Raw genomic sequence first — 17,431 nt, forward strand, 5'->3', positions numbered from 1 at the left:
GAGCTCTTTCAGTAAGATTGGGAAAGGTCTTTGGACCCTTTCAATTTAATTCTACTCAATCTTCTAGCATACCAGATTCAGATTTTGGGACACCCAAATGAATAAGACACATTTGTTTCCCTGAAGAAGGATGGAATCTAGTCATTTAGCTTTGAATATGCTGTATAGTTAAGTGAATTGCATAATTTTGTACAGAGACAAACAGAAATTATTTTTTCAAAATGACTCCTATTGTCCTCATATTTGCCAACCTATGAAATGTTTGTTATGGGTTTCTTTTTCTTCTTCTTTGCTTTTTCAGGGATAAATAACTTTCAACACAAGATATATATAAATATAAAGTTTATTTAGCATAGTGTTTAGAAAAATAAGTTCACATCATTTCAGAAAACAAATAAAACACTTAATTGTCCAGGCATAAACCCCTATTACAGTACAACATACATACTTTAGATCTCTTTGGTTGGGTAATTAAGCACAGAAATGTTCTTGGACATGCTCTGTGTGCCATCACCTAACAGTGCAGTAAAGACTCTATTACCCCACCCCATGATATACATTCTGTATAAATTTTCTCTTTGTGTAAGGCACAGTAAAACCATTTGAGTATATAACTGGTTGCCTCTAAACATACAGTACATGCAACTAAAGAATAAAATTTTTTGAGAACCCTGAAAGCCAAAAGTCACATGCTATATAATTTTGATTAATAAATTGTATGGTGGTTAATATTAAATTAACATGACATGTATCAGTTAGATACAAAATAAATGTTAGGCTCTAATCATCTAAGTTCTAGGAAGACTTTGAAACATTTTTTGTAAAATGTAATTTTCCCCCCACAGTTTTCCTGAATTACTTATATTTTTATGATGAGATGATCTGTCAAAAACATTTGAAAGAATGAAGAATTTCTCACTATGTACTAATGCACACTTGTCTAACATGTAGCAGGGCAGGCTGCAACACACGCCCAGTAATCCAACTTTTAACATGCAAGATGTAAGGGCATACATAAGGAGAAGGACAGTGTGTAATTTACACTATGGATTTTTATCTATGGCTATAACATCTACCTGCCTTTCATAACACAAGAAAGGCACTGAAAAGTGTACAATTCAGTCTTTTCATTATTATAAATATGCATAAGCTATAAAGCAGTACAAGATAGGTGCTCTTGCTTAGATGAAGAACAAATGCACCTTCTCTTTAAGCAACAGACTGTCCTTTACTAGATGGATGTAAGTAAGAGCTAAATGCCAAATTCTGGCTGATAGAGTGCATAGTTAGGCTCACACCAAAAATCCCACAGCCAGCTACAGGGGTTGGGGTTTGCAGATCGAGTTACTTACCCCATTCTGATTCCTCTGTGGGGATCATTAGAGGGTCATTTGTAGCATCTTCAAGCATCGGTTTATGTAAGAGAGAAATTCTGCCACATGAACTCCAAGGGTTCTGAGTCTGGCCCTTGGTATTGCAAAAGACATTTGCAATTCTGTGCACGGAGATCATGGGGTTTATCTTATTTCATTCACATATATATGGGCTACATACCAATTGGCCCGTATTTTACTGAAAGTTAGAAAAGAACAATATGTTCTTTATAATGTGCATTGATTCTTACCTGGTATATTGTATAGCTACCTGAAGTAATTGTAGGGGTATAATTACACCACGTTGGGAGTATGAATGGATTGCCTAGGTAAGTCTTAAGTTTTGTGCTATCTTAAGGGAGAAAAGAGGAAGAACTGTGAATATAAGAGGCTTACTATATTTTGGGAAGACATATAAAACGTTTCCAGTTATATATATAACATATATAACTTTTTAAACCTTCTCATCTCCCTTATTGGATGGGTATTTTTAAATAATCAACAAACTTTTGATATCTGCAGCAATCAAGTGGAAAACATCATTTTCATGTAAACTATACTATAGAACCATGTAATTAATCTCAGTAACATGATCAGCACACATTCAAAGAAAAAAACAAGCTGTGTAAGTAGTGGTGGAGTGGAAGAGAACTCTAATACACCTGACTTTGTAAAAAACAACACAAAAAACGTAGTTTCAGCAGTTTAGGAACATTTACCAATTCTATACAAAACTGGGACCTAAGTTCTTTATCAAAATGATGGGAGAGGAATTCTTCATAGGGCTGTTCATCTATGCCTGCACGTTCCATTCGCAATAACAACAGAAGTTAAATCCTCTTTGGCCCTTACTCAACATGCTCGGCTTGTAGAGATCTAGAGTGGACTCTTTGTTCTGATCTTAAAGAAAGTAAGATGTTACCTTTATGTTCAACAACTTTAATCTCTGAAGAGATCATTTCCCCACTTTTCTTCCTTTTCAGAGACCAGAGACTTTACTTACTACATAAATGTATTTGCATTATTACATCTCGTGTTCAGAGTCCTGATAAAAATTGTAACCACAGCTCACAACATTATCAAACAAGCTTCTTATAGAAAGCCAGGAGTTACTTTTAAAGAAGGCATGATAGTATAGTGCAAACAACAGTCATATGTCATAATGTAACAACTGATTCAAAACATTTAGAACTAAGTTTCAACAGGACAGGATTTTGCTCAATGGAATCTATATACGTATTCTTTCTTTACTTTAAAATGATTGTTTTCATAGCACACAGAATTGATTTTACATGGTAGTCTATAATTGTTGTTATTTTCATTGTAATGAAAAGCATTAACATTAATTAGTTGTTTACCATTTGCATCATAAAAATTATGCATAATAAAAATGAAACTTAAGTTCTTGGATTTAAAGCAATTTTGTGGTGAAATTAACCCTGTTAGAACAGTAGAAAAGAACAATCAGTGCTTCTGTTGACACTTCTGTACCTTTGTAAGAATAATAAAAAGGCCACAAGGTAAAAAGGCACATAGAATTCTATATAAAACATATTTAAATGAATCAGAGAGCTGCTAAATAAAGAACAAGGACATGAAAAAAAGTACCAAAATTCCAATATTGGGAATTGGATTTCCTGTTTCAGTGTTATTAATATTGACCTTAATAGACTTCTGATAAAAATCATTACTTTTAAAACCCTACAAAAAGTAAAACTTCGTTGGAAATAACTATGTTCACTTCCTGTTCAAACAATAAAAATAAATTAAACAGTAAGAAAACGTTTTTCTTTTTAGTTCATAATGTCTGAAGTATAAGAGAAACATACAGCATAAATAAAATTCACTGTAATTACTCAAATCCTTGCTTATAGGACTAATATATTTACACTTATACTGAAATTTGTTTCAGAGTTTTTAGTGGAGTTGCAAACTTTCTCAGCCACACAGAACTATTAGCAATCACATTTGGAAATGTGTAGAGACAAACCAAGACTTTCACAAAAATGCTGAAAAACAGAAATGCATATATTCAAAAATATACCCTTAGAATAGTGTGGAGTACCATTTATGGTTTTTAACGTTATCAATGCCCATGGAGTAAAAGTAAACAAAAAAGAATCATATTGTTCCTAATGCTCTGTAGTGATATTTAGTTTTCTGTTAAGTTTTTAAATTAAAAAACTATCAAGTTCCATTTGACCTTAGAATTATATTGAGTCAACCAAATGATACACTTTGACTTGACATATTCCATCTTGTTCCTTTGTCTCCATCTATTTAAACGAGAACATATGTGAACAAAAAAGCTGCAGTAATGCAGTTCTACTGTATTATTTAACTGTGATCTTCATGCAGATCAACCCAGTCTCTTGAATGCATTTACTTGCAAAACTAGTGTTTCCCTTTAAATGGGAAAATGTTTTATGTCCTCAGGGCTTCATGAAAAGATTGTTCACTAATGCCAGAAAAAAAAAGGGGGATGGGGAATAAAGTTTATAAGTCTTGCATATCTTCATCCAATTGGACAGTTTGGAGCTTGGCAAGCTCCTTTTTGTCTGTATCCAGGTCTTCACAGACAGTCTCAACCATGCCCTCTAGGACATACTTGGATTTGGAGTCCAGCATCATTAAGTTGCTTGCTGCTTTGCTCTCAGAATTTAAGAAATTCTCTTTTATGTTAGCTACTGATTGCAGAACCAAACGATGTTCTCTGACAAAATCCTGGTGTACTACTGGGGAGGGGTGCCCCACCTGGTCTTCAGCTGTAGGCACTATCTCCCCAAGGGCAGCCTGGGTCATGGGGACTGACAATAGATCTTGACCAGAAATAAGGGAGCAGTTCTGAAGAGTTGCATAGTTAGTGTTGCTAACAGATGTCACAGTAGATTTGCTTGCCACAGGTGCAGACATTGACTGGCTATCAGCAATGTCAGGGTTTAGCTCAGTGGGATTTAGTAAGGTAGGGGGAGTCAGGGAAAAATTGTGAGATGGGGATACATTAACTAATGAGGAGGCCAGGGGATGGAGGCTGCTCCCCGAGATACTTTCAGAAGACAGGTTTGCATTTACTTGTGCATTCTGATTGACAGGCATCAACTGAGAAAATACTAGGCTCCTCTCCAAGCCCTCCTGTTTAACAGATCCTATAGTCTGGCCTGAATTAGGAACAGTGTATACCACTGCACTGGGAGCAAGAGAGCTCAAGAAAACCTTTCCTTGCTGGACTGTGGTAGACTCACTTGTAAATGTGCTCCCATCTGAAGTGCTTGAATTTACTGAAATATTACCTAAAAAAAAAAAAAAAAAAAAGTACAGATTATGATTGATGGAGCTGAGAGGAAAGAAAAAAGTTACTTTTTTACAGTTTTTCACAGGTTCAGTAGAATCACCTTGAGCACTTCAAACTACAGATTCCCAGGCTCCATTCCTGAGTATCTGGCTCAGTAAGTCCTAGGGCAGGTGTATTTTTAACTCCCTGAGGAATTCTTATGACCAAGTGGGAGTAAGAACTACTGGTTTAGAAACCAAATGTGAAAAAAAAAAATCTTTTCCCAGTTCTAATTTCAGTCAAGTTTCTGGTTCATAAAAGATACTATTTTCCACATAAATTCCAACTTGCTATCTTTCAATTAGTTGACAGTTATTGCTAGCTTTGCCAGTTAGAATAGAAAACACAAATGCAAAATAAAATGCCTTTGTTCAGGACAAGCTCAGTAACTCACATAAAATAAATGGAAATGTAGAAAACACCACATAAAATGAGTTACCTTGAGGCTTAAAATTAACAATATAAACCTGTACAGACAAGTTGAAAACTTTTGCCAGGCTAACCATAAAGTAATAGCAAGTCAACAAAACATTCAATAAGTCTTTTTTCCTTTTCTTGTGCCAGTTCTGAAATTTGTGTTGTACTGATAGGAAGAATTAATGATAATAATGAAATACACTTTCAAAAATATAGATTAATATAAAGAACTAGAGTTAATGCTTCTCTAAGACGTTTGTATTTTTTGAGGCTCTCACTATAGTGATCTGCAGAGACCAGAAGTAGAAAAAGAAATGTAAGTAGAAAGCTGAGAAGATGTTCAAATCAGGTAACTCAGTTAATGTAGATGAATCAGGCCTTCCCCCACCTCCTACCATCAAAGAAAACCCTTTTCTTTCTGAGTCTTTAAACAGGCACAGTGAAATGATGGCAATTATCTTGCCATTGAAGAAATGGTAGACTTGAGGGAGTTTTGTAACAGAATGGTTTCAGAAGGGCTCTTTACCCTGACCTTGAATTAGATGCTCAGTAAACTCTTTATTATTTGAGAAAACAGCCCAAATGGTAAAGGTAATTCACCTAAAACATATCCCTTCTTGCATTACTACAAAATTGTGATTATATTACTACCTATATTGATAAATCAGTATCACAGGGCTGTTCATGTCTTCCAAACATTTTAAAGCATCCTAAATGCAAAAGAATGTCTTTAAAGGAAAAAAGAAAACAAAAACACTATGTTTGAACTTAAAAAAAAATTAGCTATTCGAAAGTATTGATCATAGAAATACTTGTGTTAAGAAAGACATTTCTATGTATGTTTGGGCTCTTCCTTAACATAAATGTTTGTTCTAGGCCAAACAAATGAAAAAGGCTTTTATTTAAAAATGTTTGACTTCAACTTAAGTATGCTTTAAACTTCTTGTTGGCTGCTAAACTGTAGCAAAAAACATCTGAAATAGATTTTTGTTTTCTTGTGTGATGTGTTTGTGAAATTGTTTGCCAGTGGATATAAGAACAAAATAATTATTTTTTGATAGAGCCATAAATAACATAATAGATATGACATTTTCCCCAACTGTTACTGAGTATAATTAAAGTAACGTTTCTGAATATGTAGATAACATAAATAAGTGAAGGAGAAAAGCAGATGTGATCTAAAACTTGATATTTAAATATAACTGCAATTGAATATAAATTGAATAACTTCAAAATTGGTTTAAAAATCCAATTGAAAAATAAGTATAACTTTGTAATGATGGTAAAATAAGGAAAAAACCCCCTCATTTTCGCAGATTATAAAGTGAAAAAAAGATGTAGATATTCTGCTTTTCCGTATAAATCCCAACTATACAAAAATAATCTACCTTGTCTAGGCATTTTTAGGAAAGATTTGGTATGTGTTTTTGAGAAAGGCTGAATCTCCAAATCCTCTATTAAGAACTGCAATATATGACTACTATTATATAAAGGAACATGGACCTTCCTGGGCCCATCTGGTTAAATTTAAGCCTTCAACTCACCCAGACAGTCTAAGGATTGACAGCTTTGTCATTTGAGCTTAGCTTTTTTAACTAAAAATACTATTCTCATTCATATTAAATACCCCATTTTAAAAATTAGCCATTAGTTTGTAATAATTTTCTATGGCAGCACTTTTTTAGATTACATGTGAAAAGTACTTCTGCTTTTCTCCTTCCCCAAGCTACATACCATATTTTTTTAAATTAAATATGTTGTCTTTAAAATGTTACATACTGTTTGGAAATTTCCTAAAGAGAGAAAAGGGATTAGATCCACAGTATAAAACTAAGCATTTTGGCTTTCCCTGTGGTTTTCATATTTTTGCCCAATGTTGTATAGTGACTTAGCTTAATCCTTTCCATAACCTGGAACAATGAAAAAATAAATAGTATGCTGCAGGAGTGCTGTGATTTACTACCATTTTACCTAAAGAGAAACAAATGTACAGAATGAAACTTACTCCACAATTTTTTCATTAGTGCCTTAAATAAGCTAAGGTAGATCATAGATATACAAAAAAAAAAGTTGTGCATAAATTGACTTTTTTTCTTTTTGATAAAACCATTTCATAGGAAGCCTCTCTTTAAGGCAAACAATTACTTATTTTGCTTTGGTAAAAAATCTGGACTCAGATTTGCTTACAGGAGGGCAAACATGCACCTCAAGGGGCCACGCAACGTCCACTGCCATTCTAACCCTTCTGGTTTCTATATAGAGGAAATGACACAGAGCCATCCAGATGTGCTTAAAGTCAGGGAAGAATTGGCATATCAGCCTCAGGTTTCCCGAATTTTACATCAGTGGTTTCTTTAGCAGATTACCTTTAGTAAAGCCACAAACATAAAATAAGGCTTACAGTTGCCTTCATAAATAAACCCACACATCTAGGAGGTGAGTATACATGCAGAGCAATAGCTACCCAATCATATATTCTGGTTTTCTTTTAGGCCTGTAATCTTAATTACAGGAGGAACATAAATCAAACACAATTCTCTTTTAAAACACTTTTTGGTTAAATAAATACTACTTATGTAAAGTGTACAATTCTTACCAACTGCTCCACTAATTTTGTGTTCTCAGCAATATTAATTTTTAATCTTAAAATGTCAAGCAATGGATTATTCTGTAAGCACCGATTGACTTATCATATTTCTATTATTGTAGAACTGGCAAGACTTGCTGTGAATTGTATTTTTCCATTCAGTTGTTAGGAAAATAAAAGCCTATCCCCATGATGCCAGGGAATCAAACAAGCTGGATATTACATGCGTGTTGTGAAGAAGAAACAAATCAAGTCTATTCTGCAGCTGTGGCAGCCAATAAGGTACCTGAACAGCCACATCAATCCATAGCTCTCACCAAACACGTCACTTACAGCAGCTGGCTAAACATTCACTGGTGCATTATGGTACCAAATGAGACTCTTACCTTGTGAAGCTGCCACTGAAACGGGAGGCAGCTGCAGTGAAGAGAATCCAATGCTCCCATTAAGGAACTGGCTGTTTGCTCCAGAATTGGGGATCTGGACAATGCCATACTGATTAATTTGCACTGGTGTAGTAAAAGTCACGACAGAGCCTCCATCCTGGGAAGCCACTGTTTGAATGCCTTCTCTTTTCACTTCAGTGCTGGGGATGAGCCCTGGGAATGACACGGGGGCACTGGGGCTGTACGAGGTGGTGGCTGCTGAGTTAGGGGAAGAACTCTGTAGGACTTTGAATTCCTTCACATCCTGGGAAGTAGTGCCCAGTATGTCAGTCATGGATATACCATTGCTTACAATGTTTGATGCCATTTTTGGTGGATTCAATGACACTGTCTGTGTATTTCCCACATTTAATCCATTAAGGATAACTCCATTGGGTCCCTGAATGAAAGAATTACCATTAAGGAAGACAGATGAAGTACTTGCAGGTACCAAACTTCCATTCAACAAAACTCCAGAAGAGCTTAATATCTTAGCATTTCCAATTTGTTGCATATATACTGGCTCCATGTGATTGGAAAGATTGAGGTTGGTGACACCGTCGGATGAACCGGAGAGTGGATGAGGAGACAAATCCTCATGGCCCTTGCTGGATTCATCTTCAGTGCTGGGATTGCCATCTGACTCACTGTATTGAGGGAAAATCAAGACATTAAGAAGGTCAGAGGGCTGACATTCTGCATAGCAACACTTGTTTGGAAAACCAGCTTCTAACCCCGTTAAGGGCTGTATTTAAGGAAAGCACAGCAGGAAGTCTTTTAGTCCTGTTTAAGCAAGGAGGCCTTTCAGCAGATTCTGACCAGAGAATCTAGGAAGATATAAATTCAACTAAGAGGATTTACAGGAGAATTGTATATACGTTTTTATAGCATTGAAATTATTCCTTACTGTTAAATGTGTCACTGCCTACACCATAGAAAAAACTCATTAAATGATTTGGTCAGTCTTTCCTACGTAGGAAATCCGTTCCTTCCCTCAAACCAATTCAGATTAGTGTAATTTTGAAGGTAAATGAAACTGCCAAAGGAGCAGGAGGTCGGAACTGTTCTGTTTTGTTTGCCAGTTAGTTAACAAGAGATCATTTTCTCACCTGCTCCCAAACTTCTACTCCACCAGACTGACAACTCTTTCATTCAACAAAGTGGCTGGCCTTGTTGTAGAAAAAGGCACTTTCAACCCAAGAACTGTTATGTGCAGTCGCCTTTGAATCCAAAGGAAGCCAAAGGGGCCTATTTAACATACACCATCCAGTGCCCTGGTGAGGTGGGAGGGAAAGGGTGTGGGTCACTCAGCGGCCCTGTAACTATCAGACCCTTCCCCAGCACCTTCGGTCCTTCCGTTCCAGAGAGGGCTGTGTTCTTCAGATCCCCAACTTGGGAAATACCAACTCCGGGTAGGGGTAGTGGTGGGGGTTTCCCATTTGGTCTGAGGCTGGGTAGGGGAGAATTGGTGAGTAGGACATTGGAAGTTTGGAAGCGCGGCAGAACTTGGCCCAGGAGAAGATCCGACATCCCTGCAGTGCCCCGCGGTCGGTTCGCTTTCATGCGGAGGGGAGGGGATTACTCCGGCTTTGGGCTGCGGGGCCAGGAGCGCAGAAAGCGCTTTGATTTACGAGCTGAGGTTGAGCCGCCGTCGCCGTTTGCGAGGGTGACTCACTGGGGGTGTGGGTGGGAGGTAGATCCGGAGAGGGGCCTAAACCAGGCAACTGGACTCTGGGTGGGGGTTGAGGGGGTGGGGAGCGAAGCCGGTAATGTGTGGTGGGGAAGACCCGGGGAAGGCGCCCAGCCGGGGAGCGGAGGCTGCAGGGCAGCTGGCCCGCGTCCCTCGCCGGCTCTCCACCCTTTCTCCCCGGTCCCACGGATTGTGTCCGGGCTCGGAGCGACGGCATCCGCGGCCTCGAGCGGGCGCAGGTTAAGGTGGCGTGCGTGGCGTTATCAACGCACGTCCTCCGGGTCAACCGCAAGCCCGCGGAAGGGGACACGCAGGTCTCAGTGCGCGTTGTGTTTTGGTTACCGGGAGGCCAGGCTCCGGCCAGCGTCTCCCTTCCCGCCTGGGGTTAGGAACGCCAGAGCCGTCGGGCCCCGCAGGAGCGCAGGGGCCAGGGCGGGCCGCGGCGGATTCTGGAATGCGCCCGGTGATCACCTTCGCACGGCCGGAAGGCTCCCGGCTCCCAGATTCTTTCCCGGAGCAGAACCTTCGAACTGCATTTGGATTCTTTCTCTCCTATCCCCGAGGGGATGGAGACAGCATCTCTTTAAACGACCTTCTCTTCACTTTGCCCAAAAAACACCAAGACACAGACACCAGGTGTCTAACTCGGGAGGACGCACAAAAGAGGCGGAAAACCCGATTATGTTCCACCAGTCGCGGAAAAAAACCCTTCCAGTCAAAAAAGTTCAAACCCGCCAGGGTGGGCGCTCTGGAGGTGCAGAGTTGATAGCACCCCCACTCCTTTCCCGCTGTCCACCTTATGCCAGCCTACCCTCTACCACTGTACCAGGAGGGAGGGAGCCTCGGAGTGTTCCGGGGCCCAAGAAGCAGCCCTTCAGCTCCACTACCCTAGCGGCTCTGAAATCCGATCCGAAGGAGTTCAGAATCAGGTTTCAAAACACCGCAGAGCCAAACCGTACCAACACCCCACGTTGCCGCGGCCGCGAAGGGAACCAAGGCGGGCAGTGAATGATTAACTCTGTCACATAAAACGTCGACGGCCCCAAGACCCCCTTCTGCGCCGCCAGCCCCCGCCAAATACTCTCCTCCCTCCAGAGCGGCGGAGGCGACCTCCAGCGCAGACCCGGGGGGGGGGGCAGCGGAACCCTGGGGGTCGGGGAGCGCGGACGCGCGCCGGGCCAGTGTGACCCCTCGGAGGTGCGGACCCCACAGGCGCTGGCAACCTCCGCGGGTCTCCGGCGGCAGCCAGAGCGTCCTTTCCGGCCCCTACACACGCTCCCTTGCCCTGCCAGAACCCGGGAGAGAGTGGCAACTTCAAAGCCAGCGGGATGGGGGTGGGAAACCCGGCAGCAGTGACCAGCCGAGGTGGGGGCGGGGATTGAGACCTAGGCGGGCGACGAGAAACTTCTGGGGGGAGGGTAAGGAGGGAGGTTCCCCCGCCCCTCGGCACCGCCGCCCCCCTTCCCCTGTACGGAGAGAGAAGTGGGGGGCGGGGAGAGGTGGGCAGCCGGACCGGGCTGGTGGGGAAGGTAAGCGCCATGTTTGCGAGCGCTAGGAGGAAAAGAAAGCTGGGAAGGGGGTGGGGGAGAGGAAGGGGGAGGAGGAGGAAAGTTGGCGCTCACCTTTTGGACTGGGTCTCAGAGGGGTTCCGATCGCGCTGCCGCCGGTTCTTGAACCAGTTGCTAACCTGGGTGAGGGAGAGGCCGGTGATCTTGGCCAGGTGCCGCTTCTCAGCGGGCGAAGGGTAGCGATTCTGCTTGTAGAGCTCCTTGAGCGCGTTGCGCGACTTCTCCTTGAAACAATACACCGTCTCCTCGCCGTCCCAGATGGTGCGGGGCAGGGGGAATTTCCTGCGGAGCCGGTACTTGTCCACAGCGCCCAGCGGCCGGCCGCGGGCTCGCTCGGCCTCGGTGTAGCGCGCCTTGTACCAGAGCTGCTGCAGCAGCGGGTGGTTGGCCGACTCGAAGCTGTGACTCTCGAGGATGCTGTAGAGCTCGGGGTAGATGCCCTGGTGGAAGGCCACCAGCGCCCGCGCCTTCAGCAGGCTCTCGTTGCCACGTAGCAGGTCGCTCTGGGGCAGGGACCACAGGAACCGGGCCAGGCGGTCCAGGTTGCCCCCCTGCTGCAGCGCCTCACACACGCAGGCTACATGGTCGGGCGAGAAGGCCAGTGGGGTCTGCGCGGCGGCCGCGGCGTGCTGGTGCCTGCCCAGAAGTTCCGAGTGGAGTTGTACCTGATCCGCCGCCACTCCGGCCGCCGCCGCCGCCGCCACTGCCCCTTCTTCTCCGCTCACCCTGGCGGCGGCGGCCGCGGCGTCCCCCGGCTCCAGGGGAAAAGGGGCTGGAGCCGGGGGGCTCAGCCCCGCCGCCGCGCCCCCCGCCACTTCTCGGGGCGCCTCCTGCCCTTCCGAGGCGCTTTCCATCCCATTCTCTTGCTTGATGTCCGCCGCACTTGCAATCTGCCCGGTGGGGGAGGAAGAGGACATTTTTTGTTGTTTATTTTCCTCCCTCCCTCACTCCCTCGCACTCTTTTCCTCTTTCTTTCCCCCTCTCTTACTCCTCCTTCTTCGTCTCCCTCCCCCCTCCCCCCCTCCGGAAAGCCCACTCCCTCCCTCCCGGTTTCGGCTGGATCTGGCCGATCAGGTTTCCCCCCGGCCACGCAGTCACCATTAAGATAGCTGCTAGAGCAAAGTAGTGTAAAAGGATAGCTGCTTTCTGCCGTTCCCCCAACGTGACTCCTCGGGTTGCTGCATACTATATGGCACTGGCGGCCCGGCAGGCCCGGCCGCGCCACCTCATTGGCTATTTCACATTCAGAGGGAGGAGGAGACACCGTTTCTATCCCTGTCGATCACCCGCCTCCCACTCCACCCCTTGCCTTTCCCTCTCCCCCTGACCCCCAGGCACCTATACCTGAAGGAAAACACCGACATTCTTTTCAGGCCATGCTCCTGGGCGGGAAATTACCTAATGTGGCCTGAAAACTGGACAACAGACTCTTTCAAAGGCAGTCCCTATGATTCCAGAGGGAATATTAATTGTGTGGCCTAAAGGTCCGGATGCTAAACTCTTAACAAAGAGACCACCCTCTGCATTCAGGTGACAGAATTTCAAAGAGGACAATCAGAAGCTTCCCTATTCTCTCTACTTCCCCCTTAATCCTCCTTTTCTGACGTCTCTATTAAGGATTTTTGTATTCAAGAGGGTCCAGAATAGAATGACACTAGGGAATGTTCTAAGGGAGAAGCATTTACAGTAAATTAAAATTCTAAAGACGGAAGAATGCTTGGAAACATTAAAATAAATGGTATAAATAGCCCATCGAGAAGATAAAAACAAGAAGACTTCAAAAAACGTATTTAAACTTAAATAGCCTAAAGAGCTGGCAATCCAACTGGGTTGAACGTAAGCAAATAGAATGTTTAACTATATGTTTATCCTAAAAAAGTAGGGTGGAAGAGATCCAAGCTTTAGATGATAATAACAGTATGGAAATTGAAGTGTTTTGTACGAACATTTTTTTTTTAATGTAAGTGTATGAATACTTCTTTGGAGATGATATTCCTGGTAGAAACACCATCTCTATGTCTTGGAGGAGATCAGTGCAGGATCAGCAGCCCTTTCCACATCATGGACAGATGGAAGACTGCCCTCTAGTTTGAGGTGAAGTGCCTGGGGTGGGGGTAGAGCGGAGTCTACTGCTTTTTGCAGTTAAATCTCTTTCCATCATGGTTTGCATAAGGTCTTAGCTCAAAAAAGAATGAACCCATCTCTGCTTCTCTGATTATTGTGAGTCATTTGGTGCTTTTTCTTCAAAATCCAACATTTTAATGACATCATCCTAACCTTTATTTCAGGGTGGCCTTGTGTTGTTTCTGCTTCCCAATTACCCATAACTGCCTACTTCAGCACATTATAAAGCAGCTGTTTAGGTCACCTGCTATCATAATAAACTTGGTGAGGTTTTCTTTTTGTGTGTGTGTGTGGCAGGCTGCATTTTATTGCTGGTCAACCAAGATGTCATTTGATTTTGTACTTAACTTGCTTTTGTACTTCCCTAATGAAGCTAGCAATGACTTCTCCGGTAGACTGAAAATTCTTAAGCATGGAAAAGATCATGTGTTTCTACCCCATTATCCAGTTAGGTATTAAACTTCAGGACATCAGCTAAGATTCGTATCTTCCTTGAATATAAAAATACATATATTTTTAGAATAATTTTCACTTGCAGAAGTTACAAAAAGAATACAGAGAGTTCCCATCTACTCTTTACCTAGTTTCTCCTAATGTTAGCATGCTACATTTATCCAAATAAATTAACATTGGTTCAATACTATCAACTAAACTCTAGATTTCATTTGGATTCACCATTTTTACCGCTATTGTCTGTCTTCTGTTCCACAATTCAATCTAGGATACCAGGTTGCATTTAGTTCCTTGAATAATAAAAGCATATTTATCAGAGAAAAGTAGACAGGAGGTAGTATGGTTTAGTGAAAAGGATGTGAATTTGAGGATAAACTAGCTAGATGTAGGTTTAATCCTAGCTCTGCCTTTTATTAGCTACTTGACTCTAAAAAGTAGACAGGATTGTTGTGAAGATTAAATGAGATAAGATGTGCCAAAAAGCACCTGGTGTATAATTAATCTTTGTTAAATGTTCATTATCTTCCTCCTGATAGTACAAAGTGGGAAACTTTTCGATTCTATATAACTAAGGGAAATTCATTTGGCTATATTATGGGGCTACCCAAATTCAGGGCATAGAGGAGTCTTCTTCTGGTGTGTTGTCAATCAAATATACAGTGCATTGACTTGGAAAACCATGTCTTGGGTTTCTGCATGTCTTCAATATAGTGCCTCCCAAGCGCCAAGTTCAACAGATTATATAGAAGCAGCAATGACCTTTTGTGGTATCTGTAGCCTGAGCTACATTGGTATTCTATAGCTCCAGGAGGAGATTCCTGTAGGACCAGAAGTGAAATCCAACACCAGGCTCCGGATTCCTTTAGCAGGCTGAGCCTCAGAGCTCATTCTGGCAGCAATTCAATGTGGACTGGACGCCCTTGACTCAAACATGGTCAGCTACAATGGGACTCCAGACTTGAGCATGTATAGAGTTAATCTCATAACACTGGTTTTGCCAAACTATTGGTAAAATTAATGAATACTTGTTTCTACTTCCTATGTCTGCCATGTTGTGAACACTGAGTCTGCTGTGCTGATATGCAGTCCAAAGCTGTGTTGTGATTTGGGAAAACAGAGTTGAGGCTGGGATTGTGTGAAAGTGAAAACCAAGCTGCTTGTTTCTGTATCTTTCCATCTTGCCTGAAGATAGTGATGACAGTATATGGAAATGTTTTGCCATTTTAATGTATTGAAGAAAATTTGGTTCAGCACAAAATGTTATACTTTTATTGAGTGTATTTAATTGTGTTGCCACCATGAATAGAGATTTCCTTTTCCAAGGCTGACTGGCTGTCTGGAAGATAGAGGGAAGATCATATAACTATATCTTGGTGGACTCTTTCTATTTCAGAAAGCTTATTTACTGGTACTGTTAAGAACGTTAGGTGCTACATTACATTTATCTTCCAGGTAGAGGAGGTATTCCACTGTTATTTAGTAACCAATGGTTGATGATATGTAGCCAACATTTCTGAAGATCATTCATTTGCCAAACATTTATTGAGTCCTCAGTAAGTACAAAGTATTGCATCAGGTACTGAGGGATGGAAAGATGAATAATAGATTGGGGTCTCTGACCCTGATGAGCTTAAAATCTGGTGGGGGAGATAAGCCATATTTATAAGTAAATAGTTTACAGGATATGGGAATGATGGGGATAAAGAGACTGATTTTGAGAGGAGGAGGGCAACGGGAAGTGGATTTTTTGCTGGGCCTTTAAGGACAAGAATTTTGAGAGGACAAGGACAAAGTTTGTTAGAGGCAGAGGGAACAAAATGAGATAAACATGGAGCCATGAAGGTATGTGGTATGTAGTATTTGAAATATTGAGGTAATTCAGTGTGTCTGAAGTGTTGTGTTTATGTAAATGTGAGGTGGGAGATTAGCTTAAAAGGCATGTTGGGGACAAACTATGAAGGACTTTGAATAAAACGCTCAGTTTGCTGTGGTATAGTGGACAGAGCGGTGCATTTACAGTGGCTATGTCTGCGTAATACCATGGCCACAGTTGATTTGTCCAGGGATGGGCACTTGCCTCAAGCCAAAACAGTCAGAGTCCTTTTCTGGGGTTTTCCAAACTTGCATGAGGAAAAGAGTTAAGACTGGTAGAGAGAAGCTTCGATGCAATGCTTGGAAGTTCTCAGTGACTAAGCCGTCTACCTGTGGGATGCTGATGAGCACGTGGTGAGAGAGTGGGTGACTTAGTGAGTTGCATGGGTGATACTGTAGGGCAAAGATCCTGGCGGAGATGGTATGAGTGTCAGGTCCTAGTCATCTCCTAGATATAGCAGCATTCTTGCCTTTTTGTGGTGATACGTATGAATTTCCCTAGGAGCCAGAAACCCCATTTGAATTTTCCTAGGAAAAAAGATTAATTTATTGGATCATGATACCAAACAATGTGAAGAGCAGGAATGCAGCTGGTTGGACTTGAAGATTTATTGTCCCATTTCACTTGTCTCTGCCTTTCTCACCAAGTTAGTTTTAGTCTTTCAAAGAGGCTGTTCCCAGCAGGTTTGGAACCATGGCTCTCAGTAATTCCCAGCTCACATTTTCCAACTTCATTAAAGAGGCTCTACTGCTTTCCCCTTACTGCTAATTTGAAAAATTCTAGGGAAGATTTCTGATTGGTTCTGGAAGGGTTGTATGTCAACCCCTAGGCCAGAGAGCCAGCATTGTGTTGGTAGGCCCATTAGAACACCAGAAGCCTGTGGGAGAGGATCAATTTTCTGTAAGATGGGCGAGGGATAATATACAAATGTGCCCTTCAGATGAGGAAAGCCCAACTTAGATCCATACCTTGGGACTGGAAAGGAGGGTCTGCATTTGAGATACACTGCCCTAAGGAGGTAGAATTTACTCATAACCGAGATAGGAATGCTAGAGCATGAGCAGATTTGGGAAGAGAAATAATGGGTTCAATTGGTCCATTGTTGGGATACACCTGTCTTCAGAAATATAGAAAGCTTCATAGTTTGGTGGTTTTAACATAGGCTGAGGTTCTTTTTGAATCAGAAGTCTGATGCTGTCAGTGCTTTCCTTTTCAAAGCTTTCTGACCATTCTGTGTTAGTGAACGCCACCTGTAATAATGGTGTACATTTCAGAGTTTCTATTATGTGTGAAGCATTATAGTAGGGCCTTTGTATATGTGCATGTCATGTAATTTAGTCATTACAGCAACCCTGCAGTGTATTATATGGACAAAGGAAGCAGGTAAGGGCGAATAAGAAATTTGGGGCAAAAACAGTCTGTCTGATTTAAAAGGATAGGCTCTTCCCATTACATTACCCTGCTTTCTAAGGCTACTACTGCTAATAATACTCATACTACTAAGAATAATGGCTAACAGTTATTGAACTCTTACTCTGTGCTAAGTACTGTGTTAAGCACTTTAAATGAAATAACTTATTTATCCTCAAC

The 17,431-nt window shown here is 42.0% G+C and overlaps 1 protein-coding gene across 1 annotated transcript; it reads right to left on the reverse strand.

The window, feature by feature from the left end:
- Positions 1–333: 333 nt before the first annotated feature.
- On the reverse strand, positions 334–12,407 carry SIX4 (SIX homeobox 4). The gene is made up of 3 exons (XM_081049596.1): positions 11,446–12,407; positions 8,095–8,780; positions 334–4,663 (listed from the first exon to the last, which is right to left on the reverse strand). Exons 1-3 carry the CDS (start codon positions 12,306–12,308, stop codon positions 3,870–3,872), a joined length of 2,343 nt encoding a protein of 780 aa, XP_080905722.1. The 5' UTR covers positions 12,309–12,407; the 3' UTR covers positions 334–3,869.
- Between the last annotated feature and the right edge of the window lie 5,024 nt (positions 12,408–17,431).

This window comes from Rhinolophus hipposideros, assembly GCF_964194185.1.
Source record: "Rhinolophus hipposideros genome assembly, chromosome: 5".
NCBI lineage: Eukaryota > Metazoa > Chordata > Mammalia > Chiroptera > Rhinolophidae > Rhinolophus > Rhinolophus hipposideros.

Coding starts and splice junctions, on each gene's coding strand:
- SIX4 (XM_081049596.1), bottom strand. CDS start 12,308: ATGTCCTCTTCCTCCCCCACCGGGCAGATTGCAAGTGCGGCGGACATC. Junction 8,781..11,445: donor TCTGAGACCCAGTCCAAAAG/GTGAGCGCCAAC, acceptor CCCTCAATACAG/TGAGTCAGATGGCAATCCCA. Junction 4,664..8,094: donor TTCAGTGGCAGCTTCACAAG/GTAAGAGTCTCA, acceptor TTTTTTTTTTAG/GTAATATTTCAGTAAATTCA.